General features: G+C 38.3%; 3 protein-coding genes across 11 annotated transcripts in view; 2 read left to right on the top strand and 1 right to left on the bottom strand.

Moving 5' to 3' along the window:
• Positions 1 to 1,775: 1,775 nt before the first annotated feature.
• On the bottom strand, positions 1,776 to 21,713 carry izumo1 (izumo sperm-egg fusion 1). Of its 8 annotated transcripts, none has more exons than XM_086077207.1 (11): positions 21,572 to 21,660; positions 19,867 to 19,918; positions 8,924 to 9,121; positions 8,785 to 8,856; positions 7,065 to 7,148; positions 6,954 to 6,974; positions 6,784 to 6,873; positions 6,555 to 6,682; positions 4,481 to 4,616; positions 2,494 to 2,659; positions 1,776 to 2,397 (listed from the first exon to the last, which is right to left on the bottom strand). In XM_086077207.1, exons 3-11 carry the CDS (start codon positions 9,096 to 9,098, stop codon positions 2,298 to 2,300), a joined length of 972 nt encoding a protein of 323 aa, XP_085933333.1. In that variant the 5' UTR covers positions 9,099 to 9,121; positions 19,867 to 19,918; positions 21,572 to 21,660; the 3' UTR covers positions 1,776 to 2,297. The 8 variants fall into 8 exon arrangements, with proteins under 8 accessions (XP_085933333.1, XP_085933332.1, XP_085933329.1 ...); XM_086077206.1 differs by lacking the exon at positions 19,867 to 19,918 and adding an exon at positions 10,061 to 10,189 and having other exon boundaries at positions 21,572 to 21,586; XM_086077203.1 differs by lacking the exon at positions 19,867 to 19,918 and having other exon boundaries at positions 21,572 to 21,713.
• Positions 10,507 to 19,316, top strand: LOC147173638 (alpha-galactosidase MYORG-like). Its single transcript, XM_086077201.1, has 7 exons — positions 10,507 to 10,690; positions 12,149 to 12,190; positions 12,280 to 12,581; positions 13,179 to 13,710; positions 14,612 to 15,416; positions 15,515 to 15,618; positions 16,492 to 19,316. The coding sequence occupies exons 3-7, from the start codon at positions 12,304 to 12,306 to the stop codon at positions 16,837 to 16,839; spliced, it is 2,067 nt and encodes a 688-aa protein (XP_085933327.1). The 5' UTR covers positions 10,507 to 10,690; positions 12,149 to 12,190; positions 12,280 to 12,303; the 3' UTR covers positions 16,840 to 19,316.
• Positions 21,714 to 22,940: 1,227 nt separating the features above from the next.
• msh3 (mutS homolog 3 (E. coli)) overlaps positions 22,941 to 25,026 on the top strand; it is a 42,533-nt gene continuing 40,447 nt past the window's right edge. The window contains exons 1-4 of one of the 2 annotated variants that reach the window (XM_086075450.1): positions 22,941 to 23,181; positions 23,607 to 23,715; positions 24,462 to 24,676; positions 24,760 to 24,972. In XM_086075450.1, the coding sequence (XP_085931576.1) occupies positions 23,056 to 23,181; positions 23,607 to 23,715; positions 24,462 to 24,676; positions 24,760 to 24,972 (663 nt within the window). In that variant the 5' untranslated portion in view covers positions 22,941 to 23,055. Of the gene's footprint in view, positions 23,182 to 23,606; positions 23,716 to 24,461; positions 24,677 to 24,741; positions 24,973 to 25,026 lie in introns of both variants that reach the window. The other variant, XM_086075449.1, reaches the window with a different exon arrangement.

The raw sequence follows: 25,026 nt of genomic DNA, 5'->3' as shown, positions 1-25,026 counted from the left end.
ACAAGTGAAGTCATGCGATTAATTACAATTAACAATTGTAATCGCCAGACGAGACGATTATTAAAAATTAGTCAGGCGATTAATTTAATTTATTTTTTTCACCTTTGTTAACAATAGTATGAAAACCTAGACATTAAAAAATATATATTTTATTTTATTTTTTAAAGAAAAGATTATTAAAAATTAGGGGCGTCGGGCAATTAAAATTTGTAATTGTAATTAATCGCATTACTAAAATAAAATTAACTCACGATTAACCACAAATTTTATATCTGTTCTAAATGTGCAATTTTTTTTAATAGGTTTTCATACTCTTGTTAAAAATAGAAAAAAAAAGTTTAATATAACATTTTAAATGATTTTTTGACGTTTATAACCGTCAATGGCAGTGAATGAGTTAACATTGGATTAACAAAGAGAGCAAGCTATTTTCAACATCTCAGATTGGTCAATAAAAATGACACCCACACATGTGGTAATACTTCTTTTTTTAAGTGAAATTTGTCCAATTTTGACTTCTGAGATTTAGGCCCAACACCAGCGATATTCAGTTGATATTGAGTTGTGTGAATGCTGAAGAATGCCGCGTTGAGAGGAACCAGTTGAGGTGGCTCGGATGCCTCCTGGACGCCTCCCTGGGGAGGTGTTCCGGGCATGTCCCACCGGCGGGAGGCCCCGGGGACGACCCAGGACACGCTGGAGAGACTACGTCTCTCGGCTGGCCTTGGAATGCCTTGGGATCCTGTCGGAGGAGCTGGCTGAAGTGGCTGGGAAGAGGGAAGTCTGGGCTTCCCTGCTAAAGCTGCTGCCCCCGCGACCCGACCCCGGATAAGCGGTAGATGATGGATGGATGGATGAATGCTGAAGAGTTCACTTTATTCTGCACTAGAAAAATTTATTTGTGTTACTACTCGGCACATTTTTTTAACATCCTCCTTCCACATTTTTCAGATGATTCATAACATTCATTCCAAAATTAAGGGCATTCAGGGAAATAGTTTATACATTTTGATAATTGGGTTTTCCTACATTTTGTCTACATATTCCTTTACAAATCAATTTACCTGTTTCCACATTTATCGTGTTCAGATCATTCAGGACAAAGATATTATAAGATTCCAAAAATGACTAAAATTTTCACAATAAATTGCCAAATTAATAGGTTCAAAAAAACATAGTATTTTATCTATAATTAATGTGATAACTTCATGAAAATTTTCATGGACACTGAATACAAGAAGAAGACATCACCTGTGCTAAGGAAACAGGTAACGACGAATCATGGCTCAGTTTGCTGACCAAACCCAGAAAACAGATGAGCCATGATTGGTTGTTACCTACTTCCTCAGCACAGGTGATGTCATCTTCAGTCGACAGCAAGTGGCAAAAATATGTTTTAAAGTAGCACTAAGGAACTTTTCAACCTTAATAAAATGTTTTCATAACTCTTCTGATGAAACATCGTCTTAAAACTAGTTGAATGGTACCTTTGCCGTGGCCTGAGGAGGTCTGTATCATTTTTACTGACACTAAACAACTTTGAGGAGGATGGTAGGAACACTACCACACAAAAAAAACTTCAAATGTGCTGACTGCTTTATGGCATACATCACTTCCCCCTTTACCCATTCGTCACAAAGACAGTCAATTTGACTGGCTTGAGCTAAAAAAAATGACACATTGCGCTTGTCCTCATGGGAAATGTGGTCTTCCTTCAGGCATATAACATTACCGCTTTTGTCCATATGGCGCCGCCAAAATCAACAAACTGAAAGGTGCTTTAACGGTTTTAATTGTACATGAAAAAATGAATTCTGAACATATTCACCTTTTACTGCTGAAAATGACTAAATGAGTCAAGTTTCCCTTAAAAAACCTTTAAAGTGAATTTGGAGATTTATTTCAAAATATATAAAACATGCTTAAAGATTACGATGAAAATATGTGCAAGTTACAAATATGTGGTACTCTGTGGTGGACATATAGAGTAACTTTTCAGATTCTATGACCTTACTATCACAAACAAATGTATAGAATTTTGTTGACATTTTTGTGATAGGCCAACATGAAAAAAAGTAGGCAAAAAGTGGAAAGAAAATCATATACAAGTCGTGCACTCCACATATCTGGCCTTCATAAGTGGCAAGGAACCATTGTTGAAAACCAGGCATAAGTAGTCCCCTTTCCCGCACAGGGTGCACATCAAACAAGTAGAACTGTGACCAGAGTAGAATGTGGAGGACCAGTATGACAACATGGCAAGAAAACAAAACATCAAGTACATACACAAGAATCATTTACTGTGCACGCCATCTGGCCCACAAAGAGCTGAATATGCTATTTTCTTCCTCCACCCTGTGCTTCGCCAATGTTTTTCTTTGTTGAATTATCATCTTTCTGTGGGGGAGGTCACATCGAACCATACATTCAAACATCAACTGCGTAGCACCTTCTGGCCAATCTATAGGCCGTTGTTGTTATAAAGGTGCTTACCTCATTACAGCAATGAAGACCAGGCATCCCGCCAGACTTAGAGTGGTGACTACAGACATGAGTGGAACCAGCGCACGCATAGCGCGTTGAAGAAGTGAGTCATCTTCAGGACTCTCTGCAGGCAGTGTAAATATAGGTGGGTGTGTTGTGGTTTGCACTGGAGTGACTGTGAAGGACGATTAAATACAACTTTACTGACGAGGTTTTGATCTTTTGGATCTAGGTAGCCTAGGGTGACCATATTTCCAAAAAAAAAGAGGACACTTGCCCGGCCTTGAAATTGTGGTACCAGTCGCAGTTACACAGTGTACTTCACCTTCTATTAGCAATGCCAATCAGACATTTTTATGAATTTATAAAAACCCCGGACACCCGAACAGTACTTAAGAAAATGGTCTGGCCTCCCAAAAGAGGACAAATTTCGTCACCCTAAGCTAGCCTAGAACCTGGTTTAAAACCAGTGGCCAAGTGATCAACCACTCATGAAAGTGGTTGTTGAACCTAGCAAACAACATGAGAGTTCAGTCGGGCTCTGCCGCTGATAAAAGTCACAAGAATATGGAGCCTATCACAACTGGTTTCCGGCGAAAGATATACAAGACGTGTGTCTACGAGGACCCACACACTGATAACACCAAATGAGGAGATTACTTAGTGAACAAGCCCGCAACCCGTCTGTGGGCCAAGAGGAGCCCCCGTTAGCTTGTGAGCTAACTGGTAGCTAACTCATCACAACATGGAGCTCTGTGGGATAAATTCCAGCCACCAGTGGCTTTAAGAGGGTATTTTTTTTCACGGCTCAGGTTTTATAACAACACTCTTTGTTATGTGTCAAATTTACAAGACGTTCATTTTCACTATCCGAATTTCAAATTAGTCTTTTTAAAAAAAATCAACTTACTTGTGCAACTTTGCTCATAACATCTTTTGACTGAGACATTTTTAAATTTTGTCTCAGTTTTAGTCTTGTTAGCTTTTATCATAGTCAACCTCATCACGTTTTTATTTAGCCAACTTTTTGTCGACTATAAATCTAGCATTTTAGTCTACTTTAGTCCAAGAAAACATAATTTCATTAGTCTAGTTTTAGTCAGGACAATGATTTTACCGCTGTATTTTTTTTTTTGTCAGTTGATTATGTTGAAGTTGAACATTTCGGATCTAAAACTATTCCACATAAAATTTCCTCTCATCTTTTTAATGAAAAACTATTTGACACACAATTACAGTATATCGACAAGTATAACTCCATGCTACTAGCTAGTAAGTTAGCAAGCATTAGCTAGCGGTCGGATTAACATTATTGTTGAAATACAGGAGATAATGTTGAACATTCGGATCTACAACAATTTCACATAAAAATTTCTCATATCTTTTTGATGAATAACAACTTCACACACAATTACAGGCGGCTACTATGGCTCCATGCTATAAGCTAGTAAGTTAGCCAGCATTAGTTAGCGGTCAGATTAACATTAATGTTGGAACGTTATAGCCGTTGGTTTAATGTTACTGTGTGTCACATGACAGTGTCACAGTGCACTAGCAGAGACAGGATTTTACAAAATCTTATTTTGTCTTTGCTCATGAACTACAAATTTCTATAGATTTGAGTCTAGTTTTTATTAAGGGAAGTACATTTTCATCTCGTTGTCATTAGTCAACGAAAATGCATACTGATTTAGTCCCAGTTATTGTTTATTAATGAGGATTTTAGTCGAGTTTTGGTCCGGTGAAAAATGTGTGCTAACGAAATTAACACTGACACTTTACAGATGCAAACTACAGCATAACATAGATAAAGAAGGCTAAAGTCATTGTTTACTAATTTACCCACTTTTGTCAGGTGCTCCGCATTGGTCAAATAACATGTAAGGATTTGTTTTTTCGCTTGGGCCTTTGCCACATAAAAAGCTCATGACATTTCAAATGATCTAAAAAATAAAAAATAAAGCAGAGTGTTGAGAAAAGTGACATTACACTTTACCAGTGACATGCCATTGAACTTGGTAGAACACAATCCCATTTTGCCGCATCAGTGAACACTTGTACATCCCCTGATCTCTCAAGCTGATCTGATTTAACACCATTTCGGAGTCCTCCATCTGGACCGTATAGTTCCACTGGATACATAAAAAGTGACAGAGTGTAAGGCAATTAATCCGAATGTTTTGAAAATATTGCTCATACAGTTCATCAAAGTTTTATAATGGAGCATTTCATTTTCAATTAACTCATTCACTGCCTTTGATGGCTACAGAAGTCAAAAATTCATTAGGACTATTTCTATTAGTTTAAAAAAAATTCTACTTTTGTTAACAAGAGTATGAAAACATATATTTTGTTATTGTACATTTAGAACAGATATAAAATGTGTGATTAATTGTGAGTTAACTAGTGAAGTCATGCGATTAACTTACCCCGGATTTTTTATCATCTTTAAAATTTTTAATCTTTTAATTTTTAATTTAACTTCAATAGTTAACTCACGATTAATCACACATTTTATATCTGCATTTCAAAAAAAAAATCTAGGTTTTCATACTCTTGTTAACAAAAGTGGAAAAAAAATGTTAACTAATAGAAATAGTTCAAATTAATTTTTGACGTCTATAGCCGCCAATGGCAGTGAATGAGTTAAAGGAAAATCGGTTTGGAATTCCTAACAACAAACAAAAATGCAGTTCAACCTGGGCTCTATTTCACAAAGCAGGTTTAGTGAGAACCCTGGGTCAAGAAACCCTGAAATCCGGGAAACTCTGCGTCTTCAGTTTCATAAAGGAAGGTAACTGAATTTATATAGCGCTTTCAAACTTTAGCTATCACAAAGCGCTTTACAGAAAACACAACATAAAAGAGGAACAGAGGTAACTCTAGCCTGTTTCGGTGGCAGGTTTTTCTCAATGAACCTCAAGGTTTTCTCTGTCCCCGCCTCCTTTCAGCCACACGTGACATTTAATTTCCTCATTCATGAAGTCCACAGCGGCGAGTTTTTACGTAAATACACCTATAGTCTATAGCGTAAAGTCGCGAACATGGCATGTCCTTTTGACAATGAATAATTAATGAGCTTTAGGTTTTCCCTGTAATATTATTGTGATTGCAAAGAACTACATCCAAATGTACGCATTGACTCGACACCCGAGCAGCAACGTTCTTCCACGCCGCCTTCCTCTAAAGGGAACCGCTGCGGTGTTGCACTTTTTTTCCCAAACACATGTTCAAATTCGCCATATGATCGCATTTAGATTTCCAGTTGAGAGGGTAAAAAACGCGGAAGCAGAGGGGCGGCAAACGAACACATAAAGCCCGAGCCAATATTTGAACCCACAACCACTCATCTGTGAGGCAGACTGATTGCATTTATTTAATACAAAAAAAAAAAAAAGACTGATTATTTAAATGATTAAAAGTATTGTTTCCACTCACTACTGTTACTCTACATCACCCCTTCTGAAAAATGTGCATTATTCCACAACTAAGTCACGTGGTCAGGAAGCTGTTTCATTCCGATTCTCAGCAGGCCATGGGAAGGCCAAAAGAAGGAAGTTACTTTTATGCCTATTTGATGATATTTCAACTCTGAGGATTTAGAATCTCAGCTCAGTCGTGTTCATCATTTTAACGTGCATTTGATGCAAAAAAAAAAAAAAGTATTCCGCCCTGTTACTCAAATGAGTTTCAAAACAAAAAAAAGAAATTGCCTGATGGGTTAAATTAATCCACATTTTGTGCAACGACTCTAGCTGGATTCTGAAGTATTTGGTTTAGGTGAACGGTATGGGTTTTAGGTGAATGAATGAGTACACACTCACACATGCACACACCCGCACATGCACATACTCACGCACACACAAAATAAATTAAAAAAAACAGAGCAATGATGATGACATGTCGAATCGGTAAAATTAGCGAATGAACAATACTGAGCTCTCTCAAAAAAAAAAAAGATGAAAAATGAAACAAAAATAAAGGTTAATCCACATTTTGACTACTTGCATACTTAGCATATTTATGACTGAAAACAAGCGCTTGGAATATGTGAGGACGTAAAGACAGACCATTCTTTTTCCATTCACATCCATGGTCCAGGTGTATTGGCACTCTCGTCTCCTGAACACAGTAGAATGCCATGGTTGGAAACAGTTCAGTAATTCCTGTGTTCCCTCTTTAGCCTTCACCCGATGCACTGCAAGAAAAGGTGAGGTAGAGGACGACAAAAAGGAGGATGCTATTGTACTACTCATTTTTTTTCATTCACATGAAACAGGCCATGTGTAACTAACATACCGCCACAATCCACACTGCCGGACGGAGACGGACAGCTGTAGAGCTTATACTTGCATGTTACGCAATCCAATACTTGTCTTTGTAAGATACCTGACAGCCACACATGTGCATGCCTTCAAATATGAACGTGAACTGTTAAAGTTTGGCTTGTGCAAGAAGATCAAACTCACCGCACTTGTTGGGACATACTTCTGAGGGAAGAGAAACAGAAAGCATGCATCTGATTCACAGCCAAGACATTTAAATGATGACGTGCACTCTCTCATATTGTAGCTATTTACCATCAGCCATGAACTTATTCAAGAATTTTTCTATAAGCATATTCCCCTCGTTCAGGAACGAATAGAACTCCGTTGGATCTGTTCCTGGAAAAGGAGCACTTGATGTCAATATCTGCTCAATTTGCAAATAAATGAGTGCTGTCAAAGTCAAAGCGTTAACTGATGAATTAATCACAGAAAATGATTGCATTATCATGAATTAACGCAGATTCATCGCACGAATAATTTTGACCTCAGATGATCCTTTAGCGTGAGAGCGGATGGCTACGTTTGAGGTAGCGCAGGTTGTGTTTGAGCAATAAACAAAATGACATGCATTAAAGTAAAGATGGCTATGTTTGAGGTAGCACAGGTTTAATGACATGCATTAAAGTAAAGCATTTAAAAACAAAAATGCGTATCACATTTAGAATATTTGTTCATGTCAAAATATTGGGGTCATTTTTGTTCCATTTTCAATTATGCAAGTAATTAACTGGTTAAAAAAAGAGGACATATCATCAACACATAACCTGTGCTCGTCAAATTTGGCGGGGGGGAAATGTTGATAAAAATACCTTTTTTTATTAAGCGATTAATCGTGATTAATCAAAATTCCAAGACGTGATTAATCTGATGAAAAAATTTAATCGTTTGACAGCTCTAAAATAAATACACTATCTATAGTAAAGCAATCCAAGATACTGGCTGACCTCTATTCATTTCTGAACCAATTTTCTCACAGGAAATACAAATCAGTTGTAGTGTCAAACAATCACCATCTTGTAACATTTATTAACTATACAGAAGAGTTTGCAAGATTAATTTTAATGTCATTAGCAGTTAACATAGGTTTAAAAAAGAAAAAGAAAAAGTTAACTATTTGTTTACTTTTTTGTGGCCCCACTAGTCTAAACATGGTGTTCTAATGAATTGTTTTTGTAATTAAGCAGCAAAATTAACCAATTTTTATCTCGTTTGCAAGCTGAGCCATGATTGGTTGTTACTCGTTATCTGAGCCTCGAGTAATTATGCATTTGAGGAAGGTGGCGAGTCATACTTTTCCGACATTCGACCAGGAAAAGTGCACAGCAATGCCCCTTTTAACGAGGACGTCCGAGTCGCTAAGAAAAAAAATACAAAGATCACAGGGTGCGATGAAATTCGTTTGCTTCACACCCGAATGAAAAGTATAGATAACTATACTAAAAAGAAACAAAGACACTACACCGGCTTCAATCTGACCGTGAATAGCAAAACATAATTTACACTATTATAAACATATTTATACCTTTATTTATATATTTAATATAGTTATTTAAAGTAACTTCACATAACAAAATGTGATTTGTACTGACTGCATGCGTGAACCAGGACAACAAACCTGCCATAGTCGGCCATCTTTGTTGTTGACATTCGCCTTGAAAACTAAGTTATGGTAAATGGTACTTTACATTCGACTACTCAGGAACAACTGGGTGTTCAGTATCTTGCTCAATGATACTTCAATGTGGCCATAATGGCATGAAATCGAACCCACAACCTCTGGACTGGGAGATGACCACCATACCACTGAACCAAACCGCCCCTGTGTGGCAGCACGTCATTTTCAGTCCACGCAAAGTCAAATTTGCCCGACCCTCAATCAGAAATTAAAATAAATAAATAAACAAACATACATTCCGCTGACTTCGCTATACTATAATGCACAGGAACAATTAGAGCTTGTGAGAGTTCTCACCTTTCTTTTGTTTGTATTTAGTATCAAATACATTCTGGTACTCAGTTTTGACTCTGTACATGGTGGTTGGATCTAAGCAAGGAGACACAGGCCATAAAACGAAATAATCCATAATCAAATATTGTACAGCGATTCTTACCCATGACGCCATTCAGTTTCTGGCTTGTTGCTTTGTAGTTATCATATCCGTCCCTAATAGCTTGTTGACGTTTAATTGACAACTTTGGAAATATGTTGTTATGCATGTCCTGGATCTCTTTGTCGCACTGCAGACAGGCCTCAATTACAGTGTGGCAGCACAGCATCAACACCATTGTCCACCATTGCGGCGTCCCACCTCGAGTGCACAAGCAAATGTCAGTCAGCATTACTCCAACTTTTTGTTTTCATGAATCACTCACAGATCTGCTTAATCACAGGTTATCAAATGCAAAAAAATGTCTTGTGTTAAAGAGGCCATTCTTCACAGACAATAAAGCGATTGAACATGTGACATGTTGCCTCACCAATGGGTAAGTTGTCACACTATATGGGGTAAGATGATTGGATTTCGCAACTAATAAAACAACTGTTTTGTTTTTTAGTTTTTTAGTTTTTTAGTTTTTTACAGCCAGTAAAATTGTTTATCATTGATTTTGAAAATGTACCATAGTCATTGAGCAAACTTTAACATAAAATATTAAGAAATAGATTAACGTCCTTAGGCAATGCTGGCATGTAGGTCATGAAACAAAGCCTAGCAAACTAAATTCCTCACTCTTCAGACTCATCATCTGAAGGGCAATTCTGGCATATGTAAACTGAGTTGCCAGTGGTGCATTTTTCATTGGCCCATTCTTAGCATATGTGACAACAAACGCCAAAATGACTGAGACAAGTTGCCCCAAACTAACATGTTGGCTAATACTTGCTCTAGTTTAAAGTTAGCTTAAAACAGAGCAGTGACTGAGGCATGACAAGATGCCTGAATCTCTCCTCTAATAAGTCCACATGGATTGTTGATAGAATTTGTCTTTGTACAACGCCTGTTTCAAATATGAAGTTCCATTTTTTTTTTTACTTTGGGTTGTACAAATCAGTTAACTGGTACTCATCTCAGCTCAAAATGAATGAGTATTCCACTTTTTTTTTGCGCAAGTATATATCGATATATTTTTACTATGTGTTCTTTTTAACAAGCTTGAAAATTATACAGTATGTATATAAACCACGGAGTAATGTGTAAACAACAAAAATACAGTATCCCCCCATTTAATTATAAAATGGTTTGATCCACCTCAGCCCTCCGCTTCCATCTTCGCTGTTGCGACGTTGTGTACAAGCAGAGCATGCTGATCGTTTCTCCAGCGATACATCCCTGGTGTGACTGTCTAGTCGAGTGAAATTGCAAGTTCCTTAAATTCACCTGGATAATGTGAAAGGTTTATTACCCTACCACTAAATACCAACACATTTGGAATGAGGGAAACAAGTGTTAATATTATTTTCTCTGTCTGTTGCGCTGCTATTGGCTAGCTCACTAACACGTGTGGCATGTGTCGCCTAACGAGTAAGCCATGGACATAAGAATATTTTTCAGTAAACAAAAGCTCCATTTTGAAGTGTATTTTTATTTATATATTTGTATTAAAGACAATATGTAAAAGGCAGAGAAACGGTGCTAAAGTAAATTTGTTTTGTTAAAATGTTGTCTAGAATCGCCTCTGCTGTACACAAGTTTGAAAAAACTAAACTGCGGAACTACAATACCCAAAATCCTCTACAATTTGATCGACGTACGTCTGGACGAATCAGCGTCGCAGTGTGGTTGTTGTTGTTAGAATGGGCGGGCATACGGAGCTGCAGTGCTGCACCTGCGCAAGTCTTCGCGGATGTTGTGCTTGAAGTAAAGCGACATCATGGACAAGTAAGCATTTTTAGTTTTCTCTTTCAACCATATGAAATGTTATGAGTTTCATCTTCGTTAGAAGGCACGGTCAATTTGGACATTCAACCGGCGTGAATAAATTCGAGTCGTAACACAGTTGACAGATAGGGCGTCGTGCGAACTATAGATTGTATGATACATCGGGCCTATTAAAAAAAAAGAAAAATAAAGAAAAAACGGCCATGAAGCCTGGTCGACCGATTGTTCATGAGACCGCTTGGTTTCCCCTAAAAATCCAGAAATGATATGTAACCTACTAACCACAACGACATAAATCAGTCAAATATTACGTGCACACTGGTCTCAACATTTTCTCTTCCTCTTTAGCTAAAAAGTCTGTGCCGGGGTTCTCGGTTTACGACGAAGTTTCCAAGATCAGTGACGTAAGACGTATCTGTACGTAGATCAAAAAGCGCTGTAGTCTAAAAACATAGGCCATAATGGTGAAGCTATCCACTAAGATACAATAAAATGAGTAGTTAAATTACGTCAAAGCTACTTGAATTGGATGGAGTGCGTTACAGTTTAAAATATTGCAATAGTGTATCATTGTTGTATAAATGAGTACTTAATTCTAAAATATTAGGATAATCATGCTTCTTACTATGACTAATGTTTAATGCCGTGACAGCACTGATTATTATCACGACTGAACGTGTTTAACTAATACAGTATTATAGTTGCACATGTGGTCACAATTCTCTAGTAACATTTTAAGCTTTAAAACACCTAGTGATGCACCAAAATGAAAATACTCAAAAATGGAAAATGAGGAGCCCAAAGCCGGAGACCAAACCGCTGAAAGAAAATATACTTTTAAAAGCTTTAAAAAGTATTTAAAAAAAAGTCCTCAGCTGTATCACTTATCCAAATTTGTTTTAGTGCGAGCTCCCTGATTCCTTCCAAGCACTCATTCACGGCTGCAGTGATGATATTGCCAACCCGTCAGACCTTGTCAGGGACTGGATATTTTGTCAGGAACATTTTGATTTGTCAGGAATATTTGCATCTCAGCCAAAACAACAAAATCACTTATTTTTTGTTTACTAGTTTTGAGTGGCAAAATATTGACAGCTTATTATTTTATTTCAGTTTTTGTTTTCGGTGACTGAATTTTCCATGCACCACTAAAAATAACACTGTTTAACAACAATGTTTAAATGTACCTCAACAATTTTGTTAATAACGTAGCCCAAAATTAGACTTTCCAACTTCATCTGCCTTCTCTTCATGTTGAAATTCCCCTCACACACACACTGCAGGTTAGAATGTACAAGTTTCCTGTGAGTAGCGTGAACTTGTTAAGGTTTATATCAGGCGAATGTATATCATTGCACCATCAGTGAGTCAGCAGTGGGGGGTATAGTATACATTCTATTATTTTGTAATATGACAACTGCATTGTTACTACTGTATTGACGTGCATCTGCCTTATAGGTTGGAACCACCCAAAATGGAGGCATTACAAAGGACAAGAAGGTAGACCATCCATCGTTCTTTTTCCAATTCCATGACAACTTGGAGGAAGCTCTATTCTGAACATCATCATTATTGACCACTCTTTTCAGCTCTTCACTTACATAAAGTTCAGTATGTACCAGATTGTCCCAGTGGCCCCCGGGGAGCAGTACCTGTCCGAAGGGACTGGGGGATCCCCGCTAAAAAAGCGAGGAACTCAGGAAGCCCGGCCCCTGGTCATCGCAAGCGTTCTGGGCTGTGTGTTGGTTCTGGCTGCCGTGGTGGCCTGGTGCTACTACTCGGCATCCCTGCGCAAAGCCCAGCTCATGAAAACAGGGCTGCTGGACCTCAACAAGGATGGTTTTGTCATCCGGAACCAGGCGGGCGACATTATATTTACCATGAATTTCAGGTGGGCCTCTTGTGTAGATTGTCTGTCATCCAGTTGAATTCACAAAGGTTGAAAAACTGTGCATCAAAGCCACTCTTCCCGTGGGAGGAGACGATCTTTGAGAGTAGGGATGTAATAACTAAGCACATTCTGCAATTCTGCATAGGGAGCACTGGTTTGAAAGTCATGTCTACATTAAACTAAAAATGTAGTTTACACACAAACACACGTGCAAATGTATTGACTAAAAAAAGTCCTCTTTATGTGTCTGAAATAGGTCAATGGATAATGGAAAGCAGACTGAACAAATGATTAGCCCCTTAGGGGGAACACAGCTACAGCTACTGTAGTCATGGTCTTAGTCCAAAGAGTTCCTCTCATGGACAGAAGTGGTGTCTAACGCATCAGTTCCATTCGCACATATGAATAAATTAAAAGTCTGGACTGTAGAAAACCCAGACAAGAACAGGAAAAACATGCAAGATTCACACTGAAAGATTTGAAGGTGAAAAGCTCAAACCCAAAGCCAGACATGCTAACCACTAGTGTATGTGAAAGCTATTGTTCAATTTGTGTTCTGTTGCATGACCATAACCAATCCTCCTGAATGATCTGCAGGTCCGCCACACTGGATTTAGACTCCTGCTCCCATGAGGAAAATCGTCTAAGCTGCACTGAGTCCGATGCGGGCAAGATCAACTTTTTTATCCACACGGTTCGACTGAAGAACACCGTGATGTGTTATCGCGTGCGCTGGGAGCCTCTGCAAGATAAGCGCGCAGTGGAGCACGCCATGGCTTGTAATGGATCTCACTGGTATGGGGGGGCCGAGTCGGCCACCCAGCATTGGCCGATCAGCATCGAAAGTGAACAGGAACCGCAGCCTTTCATCACCAGCGACGTTTACTCAAACCGGAATGCTTTTGGGGGGATTCTAGAACGCTATTGGCTGTCGTCCAACGCGGTGGCCATCAAGATTAACGATTCGGTGCCATTTCATTTGGGATGGTCTGAGAAGGACATGGCGCTTCACTTCCAGGCCCGATATCAAGATTCTCCATTCAAACCACCAGAGGGACAACAGACCACACCAGAACTCAGCTACAGAGTGTGTGTGGGCTCAGATGTTACCTCAATTCATAAATACATGGTGAGCATTGACACCAAACAATCTGACAATGATATTTATTGCTTTCAGTCATTAGCTTGCAACCTGTGGCTCTCTTTAGTCTCTCCTTTTGCTCCATGTGGATCTCTAACAAAATAGTAGAAATTAATATTATTATTTTTACATATTTAATTTGATTTTTTGGGGATAAAATATTAATGATGAAATAAAAAATAATTGAATATTCCCCCAAAAAATGTCAGTCCAAATTTTCATGTTTACAGGAAGAGACAAAAGGCAGGTGAAAAAGTTTTTTAAATGACTTAAAAATGGTCCAAAAAGTGACGCTAAATATCCAAAAAGGAAAATGAAAAGCAGAAAATTACCACAAAATTGCCAAAAATGTCAGAACTACATCAAAAAAGACAGAAAAGAAAACATTCAAAAGTGACTAAAAAAATGTCCAAAAACCTGAAAACTACCATAAAATGTACACAAAATTGACAAAAAGATCAAAAAATTTATAGCAAAAAGACAGAATTTTTTTTTTAAAAAATAGCCATAAAATGTCCGAAAAGGAAAAAGACGCACTGAATTACCACATGCCCATAAAACAAAAATCAGAAACTTGACAGAAGTCTAAAAATGTATAAAAAGTGAAGTATGAAAAAATAAATAAATCCAAAATCGGAAAACAATACGCATTTAAAAAAAGAAAGAAAAGAATCTCCAAGTATTGGATGCTTTTTTTTTATTTTTTATGGTGCAGCTCTAATTAGCTCTTAGACAGAGTGTTTCGTTCATCAAATATTTTGCGGCTCCAGACAGGGTTTTTCTTTTATTTGTCCTAAAATAACTCTTTTGACAGTAAAGGTTGCTGATTGTAATTTGTCCAAAAATGGTTGTGCAGATTAAGTAACATTTTTATTTTTTGTTTCTTCAGGTGCGCCGCTATTTCCCAAAGCCTGTCAAGGTTCCCTCTGTTGAGGTGTTCAAACACCCGGTGTGGTCCACTTGGGCTCTGTACAAGACGTCTGTCACCCAGGAGAAGCTGCTGCAGTATGCCGCTGACATCACCAAACATGGCTTCACCTGCTCTCACCTGGAGCTGGACGACCGCTACACCGCAGACTACGGCGAGTTCGACTTCGACCCCCAGAAGTTCCCCAACGCCAGCGATATGTTCGACACGCTCCGAGAGGACGGCTTTCAAGTGACGCTCTGGACTCACCCCTTCATCAACTACGACTCCATCAACTTCGGCGTCGCCGTTCAGGATGGTCTGTTAGTGCGCGAGCCCGGCGGCGAGCTGCCGGCTCTTGTTCGCTGGTGGAACGGCATCGGTGGAATTTTGGACTTTACCAACCCGGATGCTCGCAACTGGTATTCGGTCCAACTGGCCAAACTGAAAGCGCACTACGGCGTGACCTCCTTTAAGTTTGATGCAGGGGAGACCAGCTATCTCCCTCGCCAGTTTAGCACGCTAATCCCACTAGCCGACCCCTCCACCTTCACCCGCCGCTACACAGAGATGGCCATACCGTTTAGTGAGCGGGCCGAGCTGAGAGTGGGCTACCAGAGTCAGAACATCTCCTGCTTCTACAGCATTATTGACAGGGACTCGGTGTGGGGTTATGAGCTCGGCCTCAAGTCCATCATTCCCACCGTTCTGACCATCAGCATCCTGGGGTACCAGTTTGTCCTGCCTGATATGATCGGCGGGAATGCGTACCCTGACCACATGGCAGGTATGGCTCACATTACAGGGAATCACCGCGATTAACTACCTTGCATGAAACTTTGAACATTCAATATGAAATGATGTAATATTTATGTTGTACTCTAGGTAATGACCTGCCTGACAGGGAGCTGTACATCAGATGGTTGGAGCTGTCTGCGTTCATGCCTGCTATGCAGTTTTCTATACCACCATGGTACTATGACGATGAAGTGAGTATAAGATTTACTACTAGGGGGGTGTTGGGCGATTAAAGTTTTTAATCGTTTTTTAATGTTTTTTTATTTTTTATGTATTTATTATTTTATTTTTTATTTAAATTAATTAATCACATGACTGCAATGGCTAACGCACAATTAATCGCTAATTTTATATAGGTTCTAAATCTACAATAAAATAAGTTTTCATACTCTTGTTAACATAAAAGTGGAAAACATGTTAAACTAATAGAAATATGGCCGCATCTTCTAGTCATTGACAGTAATTTCATAATAATTCATAAAATTTAGTTAAAATTGAAAAGATGTACTGTGGTGTAAAAAAACGAGTGTGATATTGATTTGTGTTGTGTTGAGGTCATTTTTCTGCCACTAGGCATTTGTAAGACGGTGACATTTTTCCGTATTAAGAGCTATCTATTCTTTAACATGAAGTAACTTGTGAAATTCTGCACATTTTTAAAACTTTAAAAATACAACTTGACCAGTCTCCACAAATATATGCATTATTATTCAATTTATTACTGCTAAATTTTGACGTGTCTGCTGCATTGCGATTGGAATTCCCCCAGTACAGGCTTTTCAAGTAAGGGGTGGATATTAATCGCACGTTTAAAAAAAAAAAAAGTGCCGTTAAAGGAATTTCTAATAAACTCACTAATTTCGACACCCCTATTTACTACATTTACTTCTCTTGTGTTTGTTGTACAGTTTGTTCATATCTTGAATTAAAGGGGGCAACTGAATTGGTTATTTGGTTGATATTTAGAGCCATTTTTTGCATTTTATGATAATTATTTTTTTTTTGTGTGTGTTATGTATTTCTGCTTTTTGTCATTGTCCTCCAAATCTTGCATCTCTATGCAGGTGGTGGAAATAGCGCTCAAGTTCACCAAACTACACGAGAACCTGGTTGCCCCCAGGGTTCTAGAGCTGGCCCACGAGGTGCTTAAGACAGGAGATCCCATCATCAGGCCCGTCTGGTGGATCGCCAACGACGACGAGGCGGCTTATAAGGTCGACTCCCAGTTCCTGATTGGAGATGACCTGATGGTGGCTCCCGTGTTGGAAGCAGGCAAGCAGGAACGGGACATCTACTTGCCTGCGGGGAGGTGGAGAAGCTACAAGGGGGAACATTTTGTTAAGGGCCCCAAGTACCTCACTGACTACCCTGTTGACCTGGACGAGATTGCCTACTTTTTATGGGTTCACTGAACGCATCCAAGCATTATGATGGGCCCTGCCACGCTATTTTCAGGTAGACGTGGTCATGAACACGCGTGCCCAATAAAAGCAGCGTTTTTTTTATTTGTAGGGCGCATGACTGTGCTGCCAGCAATGCGCTCCGGAAAATAATGGTTTTCACCTTATTAACTCATTCACTGCCATTGACGGTTATAGACGTCAAATATTCATTTTAACAATTTCTATTAGTGTAAAAACATTTTTTTTCACTTTTGTTAACAAGTGTATGAAAACCTAGAATTTTTTTAATTATACATTTAGAACAGATATAAAATTTGTAATTAATCATGAGTTAACTCCTGAAGTCATGCAAATAATTATGATGAAATTTTTTTAATCGCCTAATGCTCCTAATTTTTAATAATCTTTTCTTTTTTAATCGCGTCAGGCGATTACAATTTTAATTGTAATTAATCACATGACTTCAATAGTTAACTCACAATTAATTAATCATACATTTTATATCTTTTCTAAATGTACAATTTAAAAAATTCTAGGTTTTCATACTCTTGATAACAAAAGTGGAAAAAATGTCAAACTATAGAAATAGTTCAAATGATTTTTTGACACCAATAGCCGTCAATGGCAGTGAATGAGTTAAAATTATGTCCAAAGTCATATTTTGTCCCCCCAAAAAATATTTGACTGGCCACTAATGCTACATCCTAAAAGATCATTCAATTCTATCCTAAAATGAAATTATTAATATACCGTCTTTACGACTATGAATTGCGCCGGATGAGATTGTTGGTCGCCGCAGTCAAAAAATGCATCAAAGAAAAAAAAAAAACACGAGTCACTCACACACTTTTTTTGCAAACATTTACCAAAACCAAGAACAGTAGCACTCGGACACGCGCGCAAAACCTACTTTGTCTACTTCTACTGTCATGGCGGTTGGAAAATACTTTTATTTTACTACCAACGGCGGCAGTCATGTATAGAAAGTCGACACAATTAAGGAACAGAGATGGTCGGTGCCAGCATGAGCCTTAATTAAGTCGTACCTAAGTATAAATTGCAGGACCAGCCAAATTCTGAAAAGCGTGGGACTTTTATAGTGTGAAAAATACGGTAATCAGTATTTGATTTGGATTTTCATGTTTTGCACAAAAAAAAAAAAAATGGAGACCATTATTTTATTTGTCAATGAGCATACAAGTGGTGCCTTGAAATATGAGTTTAATTCGTACTGTGACCACACGTAACTTGTCTCAAAATATATTTTCCAATTGAAAAGAATGGACCCCCCCCATTTTTTTTTTTACATTTTAATGTACTTTAACTTTTTTTTTGTCACATTACATCAAATGAATGGCCACTGTGCTGTTTTTTTATAATGACGTTATTAAATTAATTCTGTGCAAAATATTAACTTTTTCCTGCTGAAAATGGCTCAATGAGACAAGTATCCCTTTAAAGGGTTACAGCACAGCATGCTACATTAGCATTAAGCGAGCATACTGAAAGGCTTAAAGTTTGATAGTAAACCTCAACTGTGAGTGGCAAACAGCTTGAAGCAAGAATTGTTCTATTTGTCAAAGTCTGTGCTGCCTGTTATGAAGCGAGTTAAGTTCACTGCCACCATGCAAGAGCTCATATCTCAAGTTTGAGCTTGCCAACTCAACACGAAAAAAATGGCCAAATGATGGCTTGTATCTTGAAAAACTTTTAGTCCAGTCACTTGTATCTCAAGGCACCGCTGTATTTGTTTTAGTCGTGAGAACTATTGAGAATATTATCTGGCGAAAACGACAAAAAAAAAAGATGCAATGTTGGTTCTGATCTCAAATGCACATAATTTCATAATCATTTTTAAACAACACAACGTGACCGATCTTGACTGATTCCACCCCCGTTCCGTCTCACATCTGAATAGCTTTGAAACACAGCCTGTGTCCAAATTCACAAGGCTGGGTCCCCCGAAGGCCGAATTTGTCGGCTGCATGACGTCACTCCCGACGCGACTCGACAGCACGCACAGACTTGCATATGACGGATTGTAAATACTGCTTGTCAGTAGCTCATTGACATCGACAATCCATTCATGTGTAAATCAGTCATTTAAAAAAAATGTGACGTCATGCAGTCTTGTGAATTTGGACTGCACTGACTTGGAATGATATCCAACAACACTGGAATGTAATGGCTGAACTGTGCTCCGTTTGGACCGCTGCATACAGATCTCAGCCAAAGACTGAATGAAATCAATCGTATCGTTCCATCCTTTTTTTATGTGCCTTCCAGACAGTAGTAAACGATCTCCGATTGTATCATTGCCGCAGTCTTCCACCCAGTCGGCAGAGACCTCACCTCCTTATATGCTAATATACCGTGCCGTAAGCTAACCAATGTGTGTCTTTATCATCAGTTGTTGGCCACTGAACAAGTAAGTTTACCCTTTTGACTTAAGACATTGATTGAATTAAATGAAGGGTTAACTTTTGTTTTGCATAAATGTTTATTATGTTGTTCTTGTAGTATTCTGCTCCACGTGTAATCTAATTTGTGGATACTTTTATGAATGTACAGCATATGCACTAAACCAGGGGTTCTCAAAATATTGGGGTCAAGGCTACCAATCCAAAAATTCCCTATTAAATAATCTAACCATTGAATACTTTTTTTTTTTTTTAAATCAATGTTACAAATAGATGGAATGGATGGATGAGGGGGGGGGGGGGCTCTATTTTTCCAAGATGATGTAATATATTCAAGTTTAAAGGGGAAGTCAAGGGAAAAAATATATTTACAATAATATGTTCTATATGCAGTTCCTCTAGTTTAAATATGTTATTCTGATTAATAAATTTGTGGAATAAGATGTAAGCAGCAAAATCCACCCGTTTGTATCCATCCCAGGGGGCAGCCATTTTGCCACTTGCTGTCGACTAACAAGGACATCACAGTGACCAATTGCTCTCAGCTTGTGAACGTCACATTGCCAAAGCCCCCCCCCCCCAAAAAAAAAACAGGTGAGCCATGATTGGTCGTTACCTGAGCTCTGAAGTCATTTTCAGGCGACAGCAAGTAGCAAAATGGCCGCCCCCTGAGATTGGCAAAACAAGTGAATTCAAATTCCACATTAATTCATATTCCATTCGTTTAATACACCTTTAATTAAAAGAACAACTTTTCTTTAAATGACATTTATGTTATAACATACCACAATCTTTTTATTGGCCCAAAACCAAAGTATTTTTTTTTTCTAATAAATACTTTTACGGACCCTAGTTTGAGAACCCCTGCACTCCATACATTCCTTCACCAGTGGTGCCATTCCTTATTTTCCGCACCAAATCTCTTCTGATTGTAGACTGGCATGTGTTGCTCGTTTTAAAATGTGATTGTCACGTGTTCAAACTTGCTGGTAAGTGTTTGATGAGTGTTGGAACATTTGAATATTTGTCTGCTCCTCCTGTCATGACGGCAACACACGCACCCAAAAATGCCTTCTTCTTTTTTTAATTGTTTCGTCAGCACTCTTGACAAGTTTGTATGTGTCAGATTACCAAATATTTATTTTCTTCTTTGCAACGACTATGGTGCCAAGAAAGAAATCGAAATATTATGACATACTAAACAGTGCTGGATTATTTTTCGAACCCATTCAAAGGGTAGCTGTGGATTTTGAGCAGATTGGGCTACTTTTACGCAAGGTTAGGCCAATTATTTAGAGTTCTAGCTAGGGTTACATATAACAATTTTTCTGAAAAGAGGCCAAGTGGTTGCTTTAAGCTGTTATGTACCACTACCACTTAAAGCTTCATTAAAAACTAAACATAACATGCATCAGGTATTTCTTCAAACGACTAAATCTGCTAATGTAGTGAACTAGTTACCCTCTTGCCAATCAAAACGGGTCACCATAGTTACGTTTGTTAGATTTACTCCAGTTTCGACTTTATAATGATGATTTATTTACTTAGTTAATTCAAATGTGTTTCCATAACGACCAGACTCAAAACACGATCACGGACGAAAACGGTTTGCTTCTCCCACTGGTTACACCTGTGATTTATCATCCCATTGATTAAGTAGTCTCAGGCCAGGGCAAATGGGCACCACTGCTCCCCCAAGTGGTGGGAGGTTTAACAAATAGACAAGTAACAGAAATGGCTCTTACAAAAATGCATAACAGGCTTACAAAGCTAGCATTGCCGTTGCGGTAATTATAAACAAGTAAATTGCTTATGTCTGTTCACGAACGGTAGCAACACATGCATTTATTACTGTATGTTTCAATGAAATACAATGCTGTTGAGGTTTATTTTATTTTATTTTATTATGATTATGAACAAAAACGATTGTTCTTTGGGCTAGCGGAGTGTAATGAGATCCCTCAATGTAGCAGAACTGCTTTTTGTGTCTCTTTTATTGTCCGTGCCTTACACCCCATGTGCGCTCTGTAAATATTCATGCATAAGAGTATAGGAATAAAATAATAAATTGCTCAGTTGTATTTCTTTGACACTTCTTACTTTTTGGCCTACAATCAAATAATTTGAATAAAGCTAAAGGGCCCCTTTGCAGAAGTTGCCTGCACAAGATGCTAAAAACTTTTACATGACATGTTCATGCATCCCTCCTTTGAGCTGCTCAATATTATGTAAATAAAAATTTAATAAATATCCTCTATTTTGATATATGGCGCAATGTAATGCAGCAATCTTTAGCAAGTTAAAAAAAAATGATTTCTTACCCATGAAGAAAATAATGTATTGAACCAACCAAATCTTCATTCTGTTGCTGTTTCTGGAAAGAAAATCAAGACATGGGGAGACTCATAAATTCAGCTGCTCCATTACATGTGATCATAAAGTATCAAAGCTCTTATGTGTCAGGTTAAATTCTTTATGAAGTGTGTTCACAATGACACGCTATACCAGTGTCACTTTGTTTTGAAATTAATAGAAAGAATGCTATGTATGCGTTAGCGTTCATTTTATCAGCCATTTTTAAATTTAGTCTCAGTTTTAGTCATGTTTCAATCACGCTTGTTAGTTTTAATTATAGTTAGTCAACCTCATCCTGTTTTCATCTAGGCAATTTTTAGTCGACCACAAATCTAGCATTTTAGTCTTTAATTTAGTCCAAGAAAACATAATTTTAATCGTTTAGTTTTAGTCAGGACAATCATTTTACCCCTGCATATCAGCAGATTATGTTGAAGTTGAACATTTCGGATCTAAAACTATTCCACATAAAGTTTTCTCTCATCTTTTTAATGAAAAACAACTTGACACACGATTACAGTATATTGACAAGTGGCTAGTATAGCTCCATGCTACTAGCTAGTAAATTAGCCAGCATTAGCTTGCGGTCGGATTAACATTATTGTTGAAATAATGTTACCTTATAACTATAATTGACTTTTCCCTAACCTTTCACTGTGTATCAATCTCCTGTCTGTCACACCGCGTGTCACATGACCTTGTCACAGACAGATAAGCACAGACAAGATTTTACAAAATCAAATAATTTTCATCTTGTTTTTGTTCATGAACTAAAATGTCCTTAGATTTTAGTCCAGTTTTTAATTAAGTGAAGTACATTTTTGTCTAGTCTTCATTAGTTGACAAAAATGTATACTGATTTAGTCCCAGTATTTGTTTATTAATGAGGGTTTTAATCTAGTTTTAGTCCGGTGAAAAATGGGCCCACGTGTTGCAAACCGGAAACGGAAACAAAGTCGATGGGTGAAAACCCGGACGTCGGAAATCCCGCCTCCTCCGTGGCATATAGTCCATTGAGAGTGTTTATTTTGGCCATTTCTGATCTTCTCTCGCTTCCTCGTAACGATCACGGATTTGAGTGCATCCTTTCACAATTAAGGCGAAGGTTACAGTATATATTTACTAAAGGCAATAATTTCAGATAATCTTCAGAAATGTAAAGTAAAAAATAAAGTCAGTCAAAATCATATATATATGATGTTAAGGGTTTTTACGCATATATAACAGCACACACATTATTTGCTATAGTTTACTGTTGAAAACTCTCAACAGGGAACTTAAAATATTACAGCGCGCTTGATGATTACGTCATTAACGCGACTGTGAGCTCATCACGCGCGACGCTGAGTTTTGAAAAATTGCCGGAGCCTTCACGCAAGCTTCTGATTGCGCTCCCTGTCAACACAATCAACATTTAAGGCATCCGTTAAATGAACATGTTGCAGTTAGGATGCCTAAAGCTCTGAAGAAGTCGTGTGCCTCTCAAAAGTCAATCAGCAGGTACTTCGGGCGGTTGAGCGGCGGTAGCGGCGGCACGCCAAAAACGCAAACTGATTATAATCTCCAGAAAACCAAGGTGAGACTCAGGCAATCATCGTGTGTCACGTTAGTGATTTTATTTTCGTTGTCGCAGAGTGGTGCATTTGGCACTGGGGATTTACTTAATCCACCTCTACTACTGTCACGACACGTACACCTTGATCAATTCAGAATTAGTACAGTATTTATTTAATCATAAAATAAAACAATCCATCCAGAAAAATAACGCATACTACTAGAAATGCTGGTTACTAAATTAGTTCTAACACTTTATCGAGGATTCTTCAAGCTTTTTAAAGCCACTGTCGTTTCAAGTTTACTGTCATGCTAAATTTGGCCAAATAATACATAATACTCATATCATATTAAGGCAACACTGCATTATAATTCAATATGCTTCTGATCATGTTTAGTCACTGTTGTCAACTCGTCACCCATGTATTTGCTTTATCCGCCAAACAGAAGCGTGTCTCCCACCAACACGATGCTGAGCTACCTTCTAAACAAGCCAGGCTCTCCCTGCAGATGGATGACGGAGGCCTTGACACTCCAGCCGCTCGTAGCCCTGCAGGTAACTGTAATGTAACTGTAGCTGAGACTACGGATACATGTGTTTTTGTTTTTCACAATTTGCTGTCTTTATAACATGCCTAACGTCTTCCATGACAACCAGAACAGGCCAGTTGGGAGTGATTCAAAGAACATCGAATCAAATTCTAATTGGCATTGCAGTGTAGAAAAATACATTTTTAACAGACCGCAAAGGCTGTAATTTAAACCCTCCCCAAAATAAAGCAACCTCTGCTTCATTTTGATTGGTCGGGAGGCTTTTTTTCTTCTTCTTTCCCAAATTCATGGTCCATTTCCTTTTATATTGTAAGCCTAACCTATGAGACCAAAACATTTATGTTCAATAAATTTGATATTGTTTATTGTAACACAAATTAAATGATTGCTTATGCTTGAGTTGTTAAAGGGACAGTGTTTATTATTTAACACCATATAGTGGCAAACTAATAATTAATTAATAAAAATAAAAAAAACACTATTAATTTCAATAATATGGAAAAAATATGTTTTAAATTTTTTTTTTTTTAAGATAGCTGCTTTTTTTAGCCGCTCCAGAGCTAGTTCTTGCTAGCCACTCTTGCTCGCTGGAGACTTCCAAATTTCAATCCTATCTCCCGCGTTTACAGCGAAGTAAACAGTTTACATTATGGGGAATATTTGACTCTGTTATATTGTCTGATAAAAATCTGAATTTTGTTATCACGACAACACAAATCCCCAACAAGGCTATTATTATTGCCCATTTAGAACAAAAGTTGCCATTCAGCGCAGGACCAGCGGGTTTGTGCCCCTCGACCTTGGAGAGGCTGAAAGGCTTCGCTTGCACCACTGAGCCCAGTGACGGGAGCTGTGATAATGTAAAGGAGGCGAGCAGTGGGAGCCACGGCTTTTCTGCTGATGTCAAAAATCAACACAAGGACCAGCTCACAGTGAAAGCGCAAGACGAGCAGAGTTCAAAGCAGGTACCCGATGTTCATGATGCAAACATGATGTATTTGCATGTTCAGTGACACATCTCGACTTGCAGACATTCTGCTTCTCTCAGTTTGCCAAGCCAGCAGGCAAGGGAGGACAACATGCTGAAGCAACCGCTACGGATGTCAGTCATCCGTCAGACAATGGCGCCCTCTGCAGACGCTCCAAAAGTGCGTACACCCCTCTGGAGCAGCAGGTCATCCGGTTGAAACAGCAACACAAGGACGCCTTGTTGGCTGTGGAGTGTGGATACAAGTATAGGTTTTTTGGAGACGATGCTGAGGTGAGAAGTCACTATTAAAATGTATTTGAACCAAGCTCGTGAATATATCTAGAT

The sequence above is a fragment of the Leptonotus elevatus genome, chromosome 5, assembly GCF_054856555.1.
Source record: "Leptonotus elevatus isolate MCC_2025b chromosome 5, RoL_Lele_1.0, whole genome shotgun sequence".
Classification (NCBI taxonomy): domain Eukaryota; kingdom Metazoa; phylum Chordata; class Actinopteri; order Syngnathiformes; family Syngnathidae; genus Leptonotus; species Leptonotus elevatus.
Note: the sequence above shows the minus strand (reverse complement) of the source record. Positions and strands in the feature narration are given on the sequence as shown.